This window comes from Falco punctatus (genome assembly GCF_963210335.1).
Source record: "Falco punctatus genome assembly, chromosome: 6".
Taxonomy (NCBI): domain Eukaryota; kingdom Metazoa; phylum Chordata; class Aves; order Falconiformes; family Falconidae; genus Falco; species Falco punctatus.
Genome location: NC_137585.1, coordinates 27,150,577 through 27,169,854, shown reverse-complemented (window position 1 = coordinate 27,169,854; position 19,278 = coordinate 27,150,577). Strand labels below are relative to the sequence as shown.

At 40.5% G+C, this 19,278-nt stretch overlaps 1 protein-coding gene and 1 long non-coding RNA gene across 2 annotated transcripts in view; one reads left to right on the top strand and one right to left on the bottom strand.

Annotated features, from left to right (window-relative positions):
- Positions 1–2,263: 2,263 nt before the first annotated feature.
- Positions 2,264–19,278, bottom strand: part of LOC308065417 — a 56,557-nt gene continuing 39,542 nt past the window's right edge. Inside the window, exon 2 of the long non-coding RNA XR_013928761.1 lies at positions 2,264–2,662. This is a non-coding gene — a long non-coding RNA (uncharacterized lncRNA). The remainder of the gene's footprint in view (positions 2,663–19,278) is intronic.
- The window catches only part of FAM180A (family with sequence similarity 180 member A), an 83,112-nt gene continuing 66,492 nt past the window's right edge, over positions 2,659–19,278 (top strand). Inside the window, exons 1-2 of the mRNA XM_080391372.1 lie at positions 2,659–3,160; positions 17,687–17,792. Coding sequence (XP_080247498.1) covers positions 17,780–17,792 — 13 coding nt within the window. The 5' untranslated portion in view covers positions 2,659–3,160; positions 17,687–17,779. The remainder of the gene's footprint in view (positions 3,161–17,686; positions 17,793–19,278) is intronic.

The window sequence follows — 19,278 nt, the reverse complement described above, 5'->3', positions numbered from 1 at the left end:
AGCTCTGCTCCAAGCCTCACTTTCTCTGGCCATCAAAGCTACAATACTGCTGCTATTAAAAAGCACACAGAAGATCATTCTTTCCCTCCAGGCTTCTGTAAGCCAGAAAGTTGATTATTTTATGTACCTTAAGCTGGTGGGAGGGAAGAATCAATGTTTTCTGTATCAGTGGGCAACATTTTCTCTTCAACTGTTGCCTGCCATTGTCCTTTGATCACTCTGGCTGTACATCAGTTGTGTTATCTCAGCACTGGAGCTGGGTACTGAATCTTCCCACTCACTTCTGGATATAGCCCCCATGCAACCCACCATCAGCCCAACAGCTTATGTTCTGTTTAGACCAACAATTCATACACACCTTTCATAACTTCCAACTTTATAGACATACAAAATAGCTTTCCTTCCCCCAGCATCCATATGCTGAACTGACAGATTACACATATGCCCTTTTTTAAAGTTCTAATTCGTGAAGTTTCATTAAATTGAGAATGAACTGGAAATGAGAATTAAATCCGTTATCTAACAATTAAATCACTTATCTCTCTTAAGCAATGCTATGCTGTTATACAAACTGTTTTCTATGACTTTGACAAGTCATTTTAAGGCTGGGTTTACCCTAGGTAGTGCCTGGTTGTGAATCTGCAAATCCTTGACCTAAAATTCACTTTGCATTTATATAGCACTAAATGCCCAAATGGACTTTCAGAGGAATCTTTGTGCTTAACTTATTCAACTTTGATTGTATACCTTGCATACCGAAGGGAAGCAGAAGATGTGAGAGAAAACAGAGGCCAGAGAAAGGCAGCAGTCTGGCCAGGATCAAACACAAGCATGGAATCATAGAATCATTTAGGTTGGAAAAGACCCTGAGATCACCAAGTCCAACCATTAACCCAGGGCTGCCAAGTCCACCACTAAACCATGTCCCCAAGACCACACATTACACATTTTTTATATGCTTCCAGGCATGGTGATTCCACCACCTCCCTGGGCAGCCTGTTCCAGTGCTTGACAGCGCTTTCAGTGAAGAAATTTTTCCTGATATCCAATCTAAACCTCCCTGGTGCAACTTGAGGCCATTTCCTCTCCTCCTATCACTTACTGCTTAGGAGAAGAGAACTACCCCCTGCCTGTCTACAGCCTCCTTTGAGGTAGCTATAGAGAGCAATTAGGTCCCCCACATGCCTTCTTTTCTTCAAGCTAAACAACCCCAGTTTCCTCAGATGCTCCTCATAAGACTTGTGCTCCAGACCCTTCAGCAGCTTCATTGGCCGTCTCTGGACACACTCCAGCACCTCAATGTCCCTGAACACAAGCATTCGAGGTGTGGTCTCACCAGTGCCGAATACTGGTGACAATCACTTCCCTAGTCCTGCTGGCCACACTAGTTCTGATAGAAATCAGGATGCTGTTGGCCTTCTTGGCCACCTGGGCACACTGCTGGCTCATGTTCAGCCATTCAGAAGGTGGGATCCAGAGCAGAACTGCACCGTCTCAGCTCCAGCCATGTACACCGGGGACTGGTTTTGAGCTGCCTCCCTCCCTCATATTTTTTAACAGCAGATTACCATGGCTTCCCAAGCAGGCTGCCTGTGCTTCTGCAGGGTGAGGGTATGTGAAAAAGTAAATACAGGATTGTGAGATTTTCTCACTATAAACTAGAAGAATAGAGTTTGTGCTTGAATTTATATTTATTCATGACAAATTTTCCACAATGATGTAATCTATTAAATGCAAATGTTTATAATAATACACTTCCATAGTTCCACTTAGACCAGGAAGATGAAGAATGTTTGACAAATCTGTTGGCTGGCTATGGCTGACATTTTTCTCTAAGGGTTACCACAGTGAATTATAATGTTCATTTAAATACCAGCAGCTAACCCATCTAAGACAGGCTGGCATCCTGACTTCACTGGCCTCCTGTTCACACCAAAATCAAATGGTGCACATAGGCCTTGCTATATTTGCACTTAACCTAGATGCAGCTATGCTGCTGGAAGAGAAGTGTGACACAGCTTAGAATGTTTTTGGCCAGTGCTATGCCAAGCTGTACCAGCAAGCATAAAGATATAGCTTCTTGGTATTTTGATCAGTAGGGCTATAGCTATGCCAGAGCAAAGAAATGGTACAAAAATTACACACAAGTACAAAGCTACCAAAGCCAATGTTTGCAATGTGGGACAAATTTTATTGACTTTAACATATGTTAATTAATAACAGATGAGCTAGCAGATCTGCTAAATGTTTCATTTTTCTTTAGAGAGTAAGCAATTGAAAATCTCAGTGTTGGATATGTTCACATTTCTTGTGCTTCATTAGCTGCCCTGTGCATGGACCTTGTGAGTTTTGCTGTCTATCACAGTAACAGTAATGCAGGATGGCTTATTAAAAACATGAGTTTGCATGAGCAGAGACTATTTCTTGGCCTTTCTAAAGTTTAAACATTCAAGTCTTTTTTGCTGTGCTTATGCGTCCTGAAAGAAAAAGAATGTAACGTCTGTGAACAAGGCATTCTTTTGCTGACCTTGTCTTCATCCCAAGTTGATGAGCTTTTTGACTGATTGGCCACCATACTTCCATGTTTAGATCTGACATCAAGTTAGGGCAGAGAAACAGCTCAGATCAAGACCATCTCCAGGCAGAGTCATCGGTTTTCAAGCTGTAAGATTTCAAAAGTTAAAATGGATTAATCTCTGAGTACTGCTTGGATGCCATTTTGTGGTAGCTTTATAAAAGGATGACTCAGAGCATGTAATTAATCTGTAAAGCATTTCAGAGTTTTGCAACAAATAGGACTTCAAAAAAATGGTGAAATAATCTTATTTCCAAAATGGCAGAATGAGTTCAGCTGTAACTTTTCTGCCGGGGCTATAGCAACATGTTTATTTCTGTGCCCAGGGAAAAAAAAAAAAAAACAAAAAAACCACCACCACCAATAAAGATGGATGAATTCCACTTCAAAGCAAGGAGAGAATTGTGAGATCCAAAAATATCTCTGTGTATATATAAAACGTTTATTATAGACTTATGTAGATAAATTTCCTCATGATTTCCAGGGAGAAGAGCTGGAAGATCTACTACCGTAACCATTACTTAATGGGAGAAGACTACTGAAGTTCTGGCACAGTGAGCACAGAATTATCTACACTGCTTGAAGGTAAGTATCCATATTGCTCTCAAAGTCTAATTCATTGAATATAAGAATGTCAGGGCAGCATCAGAATAAAGATTAATTTAGGTAATTTGCTGTCCAGGGCCAGCAGCAGATGCTTAGAAATGAGCCCCAGTTTATGGTTTTATGACACAGCTTAAGCCAAGATAACAGCTCACTACTGCTAAGAGGGAAAGGTCCTGCTCCTTCTTCCAGCTTCTGCACCCCCGTGTCCTGGATTCATAAACCACAGCTTGCCTGCGCATTTCTGGTGCCGGTTCAGACACACAATAAGCCAATTCACTGAAATGGCAGAAAAGTCACTTAAGAAGAAGAGGTGCTTGCTTTTGTCTTCGGTGAGTTGAGCTCATTTGCCTTAAGCTCGGTTGGGTCGCAGAGCCAGACAGAGGGGTCGTGCACTTGGGGTCAGTGGATGTGGGAGGAAAGATCAGAGAAGTCTGGATAGGAGGAGGCATTAAGGAAAGAACTAAGAAGGGGAGGCAGTGGGGAGTGAGTCCTCCCGGTTGTGTCAACACTGAGACATTTATTTGGCTAAACCATCTATATTTGCCTGTTTGACATCTACTGGAAAATCATCTGGTATTCCCAGAGCAGCATTTACAGTGGGTGGAAGAGCTCTTTCCTGAATGGAAATAACTAACTTACAGTTTATTAAAAAGTCTGTAGAGCTTTGTGGGGTTTGGGGATTTTTTTTCCACATGTACATTGCTTTACACTTATTGTCCTTGAGTGTCATTGGCCATTTTATGGCTTGGTCGTTCAATGTCATGCACCCTTCTGTGGCAGTTCACTGGCTCTGTGGGAGCCAGAGCTGTAAGTCACACTAGATCTTGGTATCCAGAAACTGCTGTATCATCTGAAAACTTTGCCATGTCACTTTTTAGCCTTTTTCATGTTCTTTTTTTATATGTTGAAGAACACAGATGCCAGTACTTGAACCTAGGAGGATCATGACAACTGCCTTTCCGCTGTGCAAACTGTATATAGTTCAGTGCTCCCTTTCCTACTTTTTGAGCAGTGACCAGTCCTTGAGGGAAACTTTCCTTCCAAACCAATAAGCACCATTGCCACCTTTTCTGAAGGTGACAGACTGACCACTTGAGCATTCTATCTGTCCACATGATTGATGACTTCCCTGAACAAAAGTCATGTTGATACATATATCTTATTTACTATCCATTCCCTTTGGCTGGGACTTTTTTCTGTGATTTTCACCGGAGACAAGGAGTCCTTGTTAAAGATCGGTGCCATACTAACACCTTTATTCCTTTAGCACTTCATTGGTGCTAAGCTGTAGATCACACATCATGGCAGTTCCATAGCTGAATTGCTTTAAGCTCTTGAATAAATATCCTTTGATCTGTGTAGTTTTTCACTGTTTGGTTTCTCAATTTGTTCCAAGTCATCCAGTATTGATCATTAACTTGAGGCAGGTTTTTTCTGATGAATATCTCTGCTGTAGGAAATTCATGGATGTTTTTAGGGCCATTAGATGCTCCTGAAAATCTCCAAGGTTCTTTTGTAGCTTAGCAATATGTCCAATCACAACCATTAAATAAATAGTCATTGTGGTAGGCAAAAAAACCCCTTGTGAATGCAGGGCAGGGGTTTTAAAGGCAGCAGATAATTGTGTGTGTGTGTGTGAATGTCCAAACACCCCAGCTGAAGGAAGATCTTGGAAATGGGGGGAGATATAGAGGCAAATGTTAGGGGGTGCCCAGGAACCAACGTAAGGCTGCAGACTGACAACTGCAAGCAGCTGCTCAGCAGGAGCCAGCCTGACCTTCCCAAGCCAGGAGGGATTTCCCATCTACAGAGAGAAGTCAAGACCTAGGGAAGATAGATAGCACTGGTCAGAGACTGTAACTGTGTGAAATAATTAGTTCCTTCTTAAACAGAAGCCAATATCCAGATCTACTATGGGTTGTTGTTTGCTCTTTCTCACCCATGACAGGCGTGAGTCAGTCCCACTGTATCTTTGCTTGTCTTTTCATCTACTCTGTAACAAGAAGTTGAAGCTTCTTTTTGTCCTTTATGTTCTGAGTCTTGACATGCACTTTGATCACGTTTTCAACTGTTGCTTCTCAATTAATAATATAAGAAATCTGCTATTAATTTAAGGAAGGGTTGTATGTTACTCTATTTACTCCATTCCCACAAATGGAAAATAAATGAAAAGCTTCATTGTTATTCATCTTGCCATAAAAGTTGAAGAGCTGCCAACAATGGACAGAGAATACAGCTATAAATGCAATCAGATCTGGCACTATTATTATTTAAGCTGAAAGTGATTTCCTGGGCTGAGTACATTTACTTTATCTTCATTTTAAATTCATGATGTTTTATTCTGTGCAGTTAATTCTCAACTTGTGAGCCAAACTTATGTTTATTCTATTGCAAAACTAATCTTTAGAAAAATGGTACTGCTTTTTCCTGACTTGAAATATGTAACACAATATATATAGACGTTTAATATAATTACCTGTTTTTTTATTAAGATTTCACTTATTGGAATTATTATAAGAGATAGTTCATGATCTTTTTTATGCTGACCATTAGATTACCCACTTAATATTTTTTTTAAAGTGCCTCTGAAATTTGGACACTAAATGCTGATTTAGAAACACAACAATGCTACATGACATAGAAAAATGATGAAAGTTTACAGTTTCTGTTGCCTTTCAGCCTTTTTTCTGTAACTCAAAGCCCTGTTCTTGCAGTTTGAACAGGCAGGCAGTCTCTTGTTTTACCCAGTCCTGGAAGCAGGACAGGAACTGTTTCATTAGTAGCTCTAACCTCAGTCAGGTGCTATCAGTGGCCAGCTATTCAGCATGCCAAGGAAGGTAGGATGTGTTCCCTAGACAGCCACCTTGTACCCCAGAATCTTTCACTTTGAGCTGCTGTTCCCGAGGCTGATAGGCACCTGTCTTCTAAGATTAATGGTGGGTACCCAGAGTCATAGGCAGCCTCAGAGCATCAGTTGTTTTGTCCTGATAGAGCTAAACTGGAATGTCACTTTGATTTGTTAGTTAATTACCAGCATTTTGCTTGCTTTTTTCCTTGGAACATTTTTTGGGTTTGGTTCATACTGACTTACAGAAACTGCTTACTCACTTGTTTATCTCTTAGTTTTCTTCCAGTCAGGAACATAATGCATAGCAGCCAACATCACTGTAACAGTATCTGGGAATTAAATTTAGGCAAGTTCAGGACAGTGATAGCATACTGATTTTAATGCTGGGAATGACTGGTCATTGAAATATCTTATCTGTTGATTGGAGTGGATACCCTGTAGACTAGAAATATTCAAAGCAAGTATGCACAGATTTTTGGAAGGATGTACTTGCTTCGGCCTTAACAAAAATTGTTACAGAAGAGAGTGATGGTAAGGATCAGATTATATTACCACAGATTTTTCTTTTGGTCTTAAAACTCTATGAATTTTATTTCTTGGAGTGGAAATGTTTTCCTTCTGAATTATTTACCAGTTTACATTTTTATCATCTTTCTTCACATCTCCACTAACACAGTAAAAGAGTAAGTAAACAAAAGGTTTGGGATTTTTTTTCTGGAGGGCAGAAAAGATTGACACCTTTAAAGTCACAGTCAGCCTCCCCTCCTCTTTCACCTCCTTTTAGTCACTGATGAGGACAGATACATTCCCTCTCCCCAAGCACGTGCTGAGCTCAGAATATTGCATGTCTCATAGCTATCTTTGGAGATAACTGTTGTATGCCTAAATGTGTGGTGAAAAGGCTGGATTTTTATTGTATTGGGTATTTTTTCTGGACAGCAGGATTTGTACAAAGGGTAGCAAACCAAACAAAATTAGTATGAACCTTAAGATGGAAATAACCTCATCCAGCAGACCAAACATCTTTGGTTTTCTTCAAGTCTCTTTCAGTGGTGGGCAGGGATGCTGAAGTCCAGGTAACAGCTCTAGGACTTTTAATATGCTTAGACAATTTTACTTCTGTGTCACTACTTTGAACCTATGTCTAGTTCAGTGATTCACCAAAGGAAATGCTAGTTTCAGTTCATTGCCTATTAAAAACACATACCACCTCACACTACCAGCTATCGCAACTAGTTAGCACCCTTACCTTTGATCTCTCCAAACCTGCTCAACTCTTGCTGTTCCATGGAAAGCTTTGTTTTCATGCTGAGAAGTATGAACATCTTTATAAGGGTTTACTTAACATCTTTATAAGGGTTTACTTAAATGAACAGGATACTGCTTCTGTACTTGTTCTGTGGTGGTTTTGATACCATTAGATGTTTCCTTTTATGTTTACAGTGGTCAGCTCTTTGCCTTCCAAGATTAAGACAGCTCCTGGAAGGCAGCACACAGCGTGGCAAATGCCACCTTGACATATTAGCCTGATTCTAGCTCAATCTAAGCTCATACCAAGATTTTCCAAAAAACTGTGGTTTTCACTGGTCAGTGTAATTTGAGTTACTAATTAAGGTTGCATCCCTAAGACGTTTTTGTTTCAACCAATTTTTCCTGGTCAGAATGCAAGATTTAATCAATAGGTGCAGTGTTAAAGAACATGCTGCCTCCCTTACCCTTTTGGCCCAGGAGACTAATCAAAAGATGTGTCACACTATACTTCTAGTGGCAATGAGTGATGAATGTTTTTTCACATACTGAATAAAAAATGAGGAGGTACCCATATGTGCACATTTTCACACAGGTGGTTTTCAACAGTCTGGATCTCTAACCAGCTGTTTTCTCTGTTCCATTCTTGTGGCTTTTGCAGCAAAATTGTTGTTCTGAAGATTAGAATTTTGATGAGGGAAAATGGGAAGTCCCTAAATCATTGTTTTCCCACAAGCCTGCATGGCTGGCTGGGAAGCATAAGATACACCTACTCAACAACTTAGTGTAAAGCGGCAGAACCAACCAATTTATTTTCCACTGACACCTGAAAACCTCTGATTTCTGTCGCTTTCCTGCCTGCCTTGTCTATACTTCTGCTTGCAGGGGTCATTGCAAACTAATTCTGACTGATTGCCAACAACTGTGCTGTTAATTACTTTATTGGCCATCACAGATCCCACAGTATCCCACAGGTAACACTTTTGTTTGATTTTCCATGTCTTATTTATGTTTCTCCTTCTCCCTGCAATGAGAATCAACACCTTTCCCAATACAAGAGGTAAAATTTTAAAATAAAAATATATTTAATTGCAAGGGGAGGTTTGAGGGGGAAAAAAAAAGTCCAGTGCTCTCAGACATGCTTTGGTACTTTCTGAATTAGAACCTAAAGGATGGCATTTCTTCACCTATTGCCTCTACAAAACATCATAGTCAGAGGGTGGGATCATGGTGTCCCCTGAAATTGTGTGTTTTATATTGATCTCTGTCTTACATCTCCTAGAAAGCCAAATTTTATAGGCTTACACAGTTATGAAGTCAAGTATTATAGGCTTGTTATAGGGACAAGTTCATGAATTACAGAAGGCGTATGGTATAAAAGCAGATATAAAATGAGATCATAACTTTAAGGCATTCATTCATTTGAATGGATCTGAGGAAGTACAGCGTTGTCAGAGCTCACGCTGAACATGCCATCACTGTGTGACTGTGTGGTTAGCCACCTTAAGTTTGTCCCTATTTCTACTGTCTACATAGAAAAATCTTGTACCAGTGAGCCGACGCACCCTCCCCAGGAAGGCAGTGGGGCAGGGGGTGGCTACCTTCTGTGCTCCAGCTGGAAGCTATCTAGAAACCAGTTAGGAAGCAACAAGGATGTAATTCTCCAACGACCAACGACTTATGTCCCCCAGAAAGACAGAGACCTTTTCACCCAATTAATAAGCACTGTATCTGTGTCTGTAGCACCTGCTTTCAGAAACACAAAGGCTAACTGCTCAAAAAGGGATTTTGCAAAGAGTATGTTTCTTGCCTGTATTTTGCTGCTGAGGGTGCTGTGTATCTGTGTTAATATTGATTGTAGATTTCTGCTTGAGATACAAGCCCCTTTCTAAAGCCTCTCTTCTCTAGAAGCATAGGACAATTTTTTTCATTTAAAGAATAGTTGAGATATTTTGCAAAGAAAACCTTTAACATAATAATAATTAAAAAACCCTCTCTACATTTATCAGTAAGTAACTGAAACTAGTAAGTCAGAGTAGCACCCACCCTCTTCTGGTACTCTCTAAGGCAAACTCCTTCCCAAACAAGAAAAAAGGACCTTTGAGGAACCCAGCAGAGCCTCCTGGTATCTCCATGCCTGGCTGAAATAAAGTTAAAATTTTCCAGAAGTGATAAAAGGGAAATGAAATTACGTTTCCTGAGAATGACTAGGATATCTTAACAAGACTGCTTAGAGTGAAAGATGGTGATAAAGCTTCTGGCAAAATGTATTGCTAAAAATGTTGCTAAGGGTATAGTAAAACATAAGAATAATTTGTCTGATTGTTGTGGCATGCCCATTACCTGTAGTTTTTAATAATACATCAGTTAGATAAACATCTGTCAACATTGCAGTAGCACAGTAGATCCCGCCTTGGGGCAGATGAATAAGCTAGTTACTTAGACTGAGGTCCCTTACAGCCCTAATTTCCGATGATTGCACACCATCCCAGGGAAGATGGCTGCTGTACTTGTCACCCACGCTACGAACAATCAAGGTACTTGGCGCTGTTCTGTATGTCTGATGCCTTGTTATGTCCCCACATAATAAATGGAGCAGTGAGGAGGTGAATACTGGTTTTGCCTTGCTAGTTGTAGTGGCAAGAACAGGAAGACTTTAGAGACAAAGCTTTCCTCTGTATTTGTCTTGGGTTTACCCTAAACGTCTGCTACCAGTGTCAGGGAAAGGATAGTGAGGTACCTTGCCTGATGTGCTTGTATTTCCTGCTGATGTAAGTGAACCATGCAACCACCACAGCCTTCTATGCTGGCTCCTTTTCTGCCTTACAGAGACAACTCACTGAAACCAGTCATTTGCTAGAACAGAAAAATGTGGAAATGATTGAGCTTTGAAGTCTTTACCTGCTCTGCTTTCCTCTTGTTTTGCCATTCTACTAACTGCACACAGAGCTCTGTGTGGGAGAGTCCATACCACCCACAAAACACAGCAGGAAACTATATTGATAGCATTGCTGAGGTAGTATCGCTAGGGGTATGAGGACCAGTGGAGGTGTGGAGTCAACAACAAATGGGTGATGGACAGGGCAGGCTTTCTCTTTAAATCTTATTTTACTAGGAGCTTTAGCAAATATTGAACTTTAAATATGAAATATCTCATTGAAAACAAGGTAGAATCCTGAAATGGGACCTTTGTCAACATAGCTATTTATGTAAGAAGGCTTTCCAGAGAGTGCAATTGAGTTACTGCATGCAGTAAAACAGATGAGCTGGTAGCTTCTGGCTCCCAGAGGGGAATAACTTACTGTCACTGCATGAGTCATGGAGACAGGCAGCTACAAATACTCTTGTTAGCTCAGAGGAATAAAGTTCTGTTCTCGGAGATCAGCATTCCCATCAGGCCACCACCCTGCCATATCTTGTACACATTCTTAGTTCAAAGAAGATAAATAGGTCATTTGGGAACAATGGACTCCAAAGAACTGCAAAATAGCAGTAAAGGGCATGCACTGTCACACTACTGATTTTTCTCATTACTTTCAGAGATACTGTTCAAAGGTTTGGGTTTAGATGCAATGCTATGTCTAATTCAAAGTAGAAATACTGAGGTAATGTAATAGCAACCAAGTGAAGGGTTGTGCCCTTTCAGACAGCTGAATGTGGAGAGCCATTCAGGAGAATAATTGCTTGCTCTTTTTCTCTTGTTCTCTGGAAGGAAGTCCTTCTAACTCCTCATGGAGTGTAGAGAGAAGGAAGAGGCCCATAATAAATACTTAAGAGTTTATTCTCTGAGGTTTGCTCTGGTTTGCTGTAAGTAAAAATGTACAAATAACTAACAGGTTACAACAGTAGCTTGAACTAGATGTTGGCTTCCTCTTTTCAAGTTTCTCTTTTTCCTTGGTTGTTCACATTACAGACAGAAAATAAGTCCTCTTTCAAGAAAAGGAGAATCCTGCCTCTTTTTTTTCAATTCCTCTGCTCTTCTGGGGCAATGAACTTGCTCTTCAATCACACTCAATACCTAACAAACGTAAAGTACAGTAACATAACAGAAACAGTCTTGTGCTGTGCAATTTACTATGTAATCCCTTGAGTACCATGCAGAATATTTCAGATAGGCTGGCTTCCATTCCCACTCTTCCCATATATCACATTTGCCCTAGAAATGTTGTTTTGAGATTTACTTTCTATTACTATTATACCCCTGATTATGAGAAATGAGCTTGATTTTTACAGACTTAATATTGTTGATATTTTTTTCGTTGTTTTTATAAACCTTATTTCTTTAAGGGATTTATCTGACTTTTCACACTCCTCAAAAAATGTGTGGCACCTTCCTGAATGAAATAACCAGGGCTTCTGTCCCTGGTAACAGCAAAATAAAACTAAATAAAACAAGGCCTAGACTTCTAGCCATCCTTAGTGAAAGCTTTCTCTATACTATATCTGTGTGCTATTCATGGAAGGTAGTAGAGAAGTGGTCGTCAAAAACCACGCCATCCTTTAGAATCCTTGACTGTTGTTAAATTCCAGGGAAGAGTTTCTCCTTTCTCTGGACAAATAAGCTTCCAACCTCATCAACATTCATTTGTCTTTGCTGAACTGGCTGTAAGAAGAGGTGGATTTTCAACACTTACCTCAGCCTGAGCCAGGCAAAGGTTACCGTCTCTTTGAAATACCTTCTGACAGTCATGAATTCTAATTAGGCACAGATGATTTTTCATTCACCGAAGACTTGAACCAAAAAGCAAGAGGTGACAAAGCTCAACCTTGCTAATCTCCTTTCCTCACATTGTAAACTTAATCAGAAATTGCTGACACTGACCTTTCTTTCCGTGACATCAGGAAAAGGATGGTCCTACTGAACTCATCCTTTCCAGCCTGATGAGGAGGCCTACGCTTTCAGTAAAGTGTAGGATGCAGCTAAGGACATGCATTCCCTCTAATGGTCAAATACAGGTGACCCCGTTGACATCATTTGTGAGGTGGATAAAAAAAAGCCATCAAAGTGTTGAAGTGGAAACAAAGTGATCATTATACCTGTGCAGCTCTTTCCCTGCACCTCAGGGAAAAGGGAAAAAAAATCTTTAAAAATTATTACAGAGTGAAATTATATTCTGAACATTCTGGGACTTTATCTTCTTAGGTACTTTTTCAAGCCTGTATGGGATAAGTGCATTTTTACATATGAACTAACACTGAGTTTGGGCCAGTTCTGTGTGATGTGGTGATTCAAAAAAAGCAGTGTACATAAACATGTCACATGTTAGCAATATAAAACCCCTGCTGACCTGCAACCAGGAACTGCTGGTGATGGAAGAAAACTCTTGTGACATGTGTCTTGCAAAATGTTATAATGTAAGCTTATAAGTGGAATTAGCCTGACTTTGAAAAACTTAATTAGTTTTAATAAAACCTGGTATTCTGAGGCCCTTCTTTATTCATAACAGACTCACTCTCAGATAAAGATATCTTGTTCCCTTCTCTGGGATGTCTGACAGCTACCTAAAAGACCACAAGACCTCACAATTAGGGAAGGAACAAGGTAGGAGAGAGGGCTGAAACAGGCTTTGAAATAAATTTGCATTCAAGAGGAAGCAAAATGCCCCTGAAAGATGGAAATGAAGACACTGGGATAACTTCTCACTCTTTAAGGTGGTAACCTGGAGAAATAGTATTTATGCATAGGAGTTCTATGTGAGTCTAGCATAGCTGCTCTCCCCCTGCTCCCCCTCCCCAAAAGACATAAAAGCAAGCTAAGTCAGGAGATTGAGCTATATTCTGAGTATGAGCATTAACGGGTTTGTTTTTCTCCTTTAGATGTGTCTTCAGCTTTGTATATAAGAACATTGAGAGTCTGACTTCATAGTGACAGCAAATCTAAATAAAGACTTGTTGCATGGGAAAAGTTTTTTTTTGAGAAGCTTAGCAAGCCAAGACATTTTTTATTATTATTCCAGCAACTGGAGACCATTGCCCATTAAACTCCAACTTGTTTTGGTAGCTGTTGTTGCCAGGATTCAGGAAAAATCTTCCTGAGAAATACTACTTGTAACTCTTCCACCTATGAGCAACAGAAACAAGGCTACCAATGGCTCAGGAGTAATCCTTACTGACACATCACGTTTCTATCAGGTCCAGACATCTTATGTGGGGTTTCATTTATGTTGTTTACAGCATAGACGCTTATGTCTGGGCTCTCTATCTAACCTCCCTGTGAGGTCGAGAGAGAAAAAGACACTAATTCACTTAAACTTCAGGGGACTTTTAAGCAGAACAAGACTATTTACCCACTAAAACTGCCAATTTCTGACCAGCAAATACAAAAAGAGTCTAGGGTGACTACCTGGCAGGCACCTAGACCTAAGCAAAATTAATCCCACCCTTCACTTTAGCAGCTGTTGCATAATGTAATAGATCACAGACATAGGAATAACCAGATCATGTCCCCCATATGCTTCCAAATACACCTGTGTGGCAAAACAGTGAAAATATTATTCAATTATTCCAGTATCTCTTCATGTTTGTGCCAAAAAAGTCCCCATCTGCTGATGCAGCCATGAAGCACCTTGCTTGCTGCTGCAGAGGAGGAAGTGAACAGTTGCTGGATGCTTGTTGGCTCCTGTATTCTTTCTTTGTGGCAGCAAACCAAATGGAGCACAGAAACCCAACAGGCTTTTTTGGCTTGTGGTCAAACTATGAAATGGTCCTATAAACTGGGCTATAGCCAAGTCATCTTCTCGTGTCAGGTGTCCAGGGAAGAAATCAGTCAGACCTGTAATTTGTTTTGTCTTACCTATTCCTACTCTCAAAGACAGGCATTTTTCTTTTGTCACCTTTCCTGCCCTGCTAGTGTGTTTTTTCCCCCATATTAGAGTGTATATATACATATGTGTGTGTGTATTATCTATCTGTCCTTTCTCAAACATAGCAATCTGAGTATTATTAGCATAGAAATGACATCAAGAAGTATATGAAAAAGCTATTTCCTTTACCCTCTCCTTGCAATTATGGTTTAACTGCTTCAATAAACAACAAAATCATTCCTTGCACACATCATTACCATTGAAAAGATTAAAATGGTCTGGCTATCAGAAAGAAAGAAAAAAAACAAACCCCACACAGAGCAGCAGCTTCTGCATGCAGGCATTCAATCCAAATTCCAGCACGCAGCCCCTCCTTGCTAAGAAATGTCTCAGGATGCTGCTTCCCTCCCTCTGCCCAAGCAGCCCCGGAGATGCTGAAGAAAGAGGACAGAAAGGAAAAAAGAAGTAATTAAAAAAGAAACAAACAAACAGCAGTGAAAAACTCTCTACCTGCAACCTGTCTGAGGCTCAGGAAAATCAAGCCGTTTCTAATCTGATTTCTAAAACAAGGGAAGAAGCTGGGAAGGGCCAGTACTTCAGTGCCTGAGCCATTTTTCAGTTCAGCCGTCCCTATGTTATTGCACATAAGAATGTGTTATGATTTGCGGTGGGGAGTGCTAGTTTATTTTCCCAAAGAATGTGTTGGACAGCTTCATTACACAGACAATAGATTAATATAGCTGGTGCCTACCTTTTGTGAGTTTTAAAAGCAAGTTTTAAGAGCAGTCTATTGCTTCCTGTACATTTGATGAAAATACATTTAGACTGTTTTCTCTAAACATAGGTTTATTTATTAGATTCTATGTCCTAATTATAACATTTCACTGCACATAAAATTGAACTCAGAAAAGAGCTATTACCCCTAGATTGTTCAGTGCTTGGTACAGCAGGGTCACTTTCCTGATTGAGGACTCACTGTTCGATTGTAATGCAAATTATGTTAGAATAAGAATAGGAAAAGTGTTTCTCATTGATTATGAAGTTTAAGCTATTTTATAAGCCATATATGATAGTTTGCATCATGTCTTATGCAGCTATACACAGACCAATTGCAATAGTACCTTTCTTATGCATAATGCTATACATGAGGCACACCGTTTTTCTTGAGGCTGTGGTGTCTTTGTGTGTACCTCTACATCACATTATAGACACTCATTTGCTAAAATAACCCTGGGTATGTCATCCAGAGCTATGTCCTTGGCAATCTTATGTTACTGCTGAAAGCTCTGTGTCTCTTCTGGCAATCTTTGATTTTGCTCTGTGAGTTCCTAGCTTGCAGGGAGATTGCTGGCTGGCTGCAAAGTAGCTCCACCAGCACTAAGAGAACACCCAGGCTGCACATGAAGGACTCTTCAGACCTGCACATCTGAGCTTTGCTGGCACAAGTCAAAGCCACACAGGCCCCAGTTGTTGGGGACTCGCTGCTGTGTCTCACATTCTGTCTGCCTCTTTTTCTCTTCTTCTTCTTTTTTTTTTTTCCTTTTTTTTTTTTTTTTTAAAGCAGCAAGATAGTGCAATGAGTTGGAAAATTTCCCCTGACCTCATTCGGATATCAAGGCCAGCCTTCATATCCGCAGGCAACTGACAAGTATGTGGGCTGAACATGCTGCTTAACACAATTTGTCTTCATGAGAACACTTGACTTGTCAAAAGTAAAGACTTGCAAGAAACTCTTTGTGCCCACTATAATTCCATCACTAGACTGGCCCTATTAAGTACATTATTAAAAAAATTATGTTGCCTCCCATTAATGCACACTGTGTTCACAACTTGTGTCTGTCCTGTATTCTTGTCCCAGTGTAGTCACAAAACCTGCAACGTTAGGAAACCCAACTATTAATGTGTTAGGCTAGGCTAGGTTGACTTGGAGGTTTGAGGGCTTATTTTTCAGCCCGTTGATAACTTGACACCTTTTTCTGTATTTAGAATGGTTTGGGGAAATGAAGATGAGCCACAAAGCTGAAGTTGGAAGCTTGGTTTCTCTGCTTAACCATCATGGCCAGATTTGTTTACTCTCCTGTGATTGCAGAGTCTCTTATTATTATGGCTGTACGTCAGAAAGGATGTGATTTAAATTTTATATCCCAGGTTATAAAGGGATTAATTTAGAGACAATAACTGCACAAAACCATGTTTCCGTCACTCTGCACATGTAATTTTGTCAGACTGGTGTAAGAAACAGGCACAAAAACCAAATCATTCAGAATTTAAGGTTCATCACCAAAGTGGTGATAAAACACCACTGATTATGAGGTTCAATATTTGTGCTTCCAGAGAAGGTAAAAATATTTTCCAAGAAGCTATTTCTGCGGCAATGATACATTTTCCCTCAATAATATATTGAATAATACTTCCATACAGTTGTTTGTGTTAAAGTTGTTTAAATGTCTTAACCTTGTATTTCTATATAAAATTGTGTTAACTTTTTAAATACAGTTTACAATCTGAATTTCCTGGGTCTGAGGAGAACTACAACAATAGTACAATGATTTATTTCTCAGCTTTTGGGTGCCAGCCCACACATTCGGTTCTAAATGAAATGTTCTTCCTTTAGTTTTTTTGATATAAAATGTTCACATTTGAACACTTTAAAGAGCCTGGCAATATGCATTTTATGTCTTAAATATGACAGACACCTGTCAGCATTTCTAAGGATTTGCCGATACTTACATTAGTTCCTAAATCTTCTTTCAAACTCCCTTCTAAGAGCAGAAGCCCCTGGGTTGTGCAAAGTCAATGGTACATGGTGGCCAGTGAAAGTGAGTTCCCAGCATCGTCCCACCATGTGAGGAGCTCAAGGCAGCCAGTGGTGGAGGTGCTGTGCGATTTGCAGTCGCTTTCCTGTCTGAGTAGGCTTTGTGGTGGGGTGTGATAACACAGTCATTTCAGGAGTAGCTGCGGAGGTGTAAGAAGTGACCCCATCTGTGCTCCTTAGCCTCTCAACATGAAGTTTCCTCCTCCTTCACAAATAAGGTCTGCAAATGTCTCTAATCCAATTCTCTGCAAAGTCACCTGGGTTATGATTTGCCCTTACTAGTAACCTACCTGCTATTACACTGAAATGAAACAGAAGCCCTTGTGTGATCCTTCACAGCATCTTATAATCTCCAGCCTGGTAATGTCTTAGACCATTCTGTCTAGACCCAGATAAACTTCATTAAGTGAGAGTACACTGTGTAAACGAGGTCAAAAGAGCACATATGCCTCAGAACCCTGTGCTTTAAAAACTTCACTCTTCCTACCGTAGCTCTGACAGTTCTACCTTATGCAACCAAATACCAGTTACATGAAAGATTGTGATAACCTTGCAAAAGCTGACAGAGCTCTGAGATGAGCTTTTGTAGTAGTAACAATGAGCAACACTGACAATGAACACCACTTTCTTTCCATTAAGGAAAAAAGAACAGTTCAGCCTGGACAGCTTTGGAAAGAAAAGCATCCATTGTGCCTAGCTTAGAGCAATAAAGGTGCTTATGAGCTTTCTCTGTCCTGGCCTAGGAGACACAGGCATCAAAGAAGTTAACTTCTCTCCCATTTTTTTCTTAGTGCCTCGCTGGTTTGGCTCCATCCAGAAGACAGAGGGGAGAAAAGATCACAAGTGTGTTCACATGGTCTCGCCAGTCACTATATAACACAGTAATGCCCTGTACAGGTAGGATGAATTTTTGCTATGTAGAAATCTCAGTTTAGCAACATAGCAGCAACTGATTCACTACTAAATACTTTGTTGTAGTTTTACCTTCAGCCTCTGCAAGAGCCGAGGACAGGGCAGGGAGTATCTGAAGATGATGTCGTTAGCATGCCTAACACCTGGAGTGGGTGCCTATCACCTGGAAATTTTTCTGTTTGATTCTATGGACTTTGAGCAAAAGCTTTTAAGCTTCTCCCAAGACCTAATCAGTTCTCAGCCCACAGCAGCAATACTTATCTTTAGTCAAAACCACTGCTGTGCTCTGCCATGAAGACTCAGAGACACCAGCAACCACAATAAAAAAATATTGCTTCCCTTAGAAGGTCAGATTGCTTAGACTTGGCATCCTCAAGTGTTAATGTAACACTGCTACAAAGCAAAGCTTATGTATAGCCAGTTAATGGCAGAAGAAAATAGTTGGGAAATGTGCCTTCTTTCTCTCCCTCACACTTAAATGGACAAAACAACCCCCAAAACAGGGACAGATATAAGCAGCCTCCTGAGAGTGAGACAAACAAAAATCACAGCTATACCCAAGGTCTTCTTAAGAAATAGGTTCTTGCACTCATACATGGCTTTAAAATCAACTGCTTCTGCTGTGACAATTGGTGACTGACCAGCAGCCCTGGGTTGCATGGTACAGGCTTGCAGTTGGTTCGGGACAGTGACTGGAACTACTGTGCCTTAACGAAGATAGCGGTGGTTCTCAGAGTTACTTGGTCTCTCTCCAGTCTTCTGTGTAACACTCTGGACTACCATACCCAATCTTTCTCAGCACCTTCCTCCAAAACGCTGTGGCCCCAGCCCCAGCAACTGCATCTCTGTGAGTGCAAATGTTCTTTCTCATCTTGCTTTCTGTCCCCAGGTTCCTCCCTCTGAAGATCCAGCAACATTGAATCTGACCTTCCCCACATGTTTCCTCTTCCCATTGGTCCCAGATAAGCAATTTGTTTCTGGGAAGTTGGAACTTTCAGGATGGAGACAGGAGTGAGCAAAGGCAAAGGCAAGTTGGAAGCTTCCTGAAGCTTCTCACCTTCCTGCTCTCCAATGCCCAGGATGCATCTTGAGCTGCTCTTCCTTTACATCTCATGTGCTTACTTGCTGACTTTACCATATTGATCCAGTCATCCAGTCCTCTAATCAAACACTTCCAATCTCTTTAAAGGTAAACTCTGCCAGGAAGCTGTCTCCCTCCAGATTTCCCTCCACCAATGTCTGTAAGATAGGTTTTTCCTGCCTTTATGCTGTCCCACTCCTCTGACATGCATCTTGTTGGACACTGGGCCTTGCTACAAACATGAGGTGATAAGGAAAAATGATGAAATAAGCATTAAAATAATAGTTTGAACTCCTCCTTAAAACAGTTTGGCATGCAAAGGCCTCCCATTGCATAACTATGTCACAAGATAAATTCTGCAGAAATCCACTCAAGCTGCAACCCAGCAAA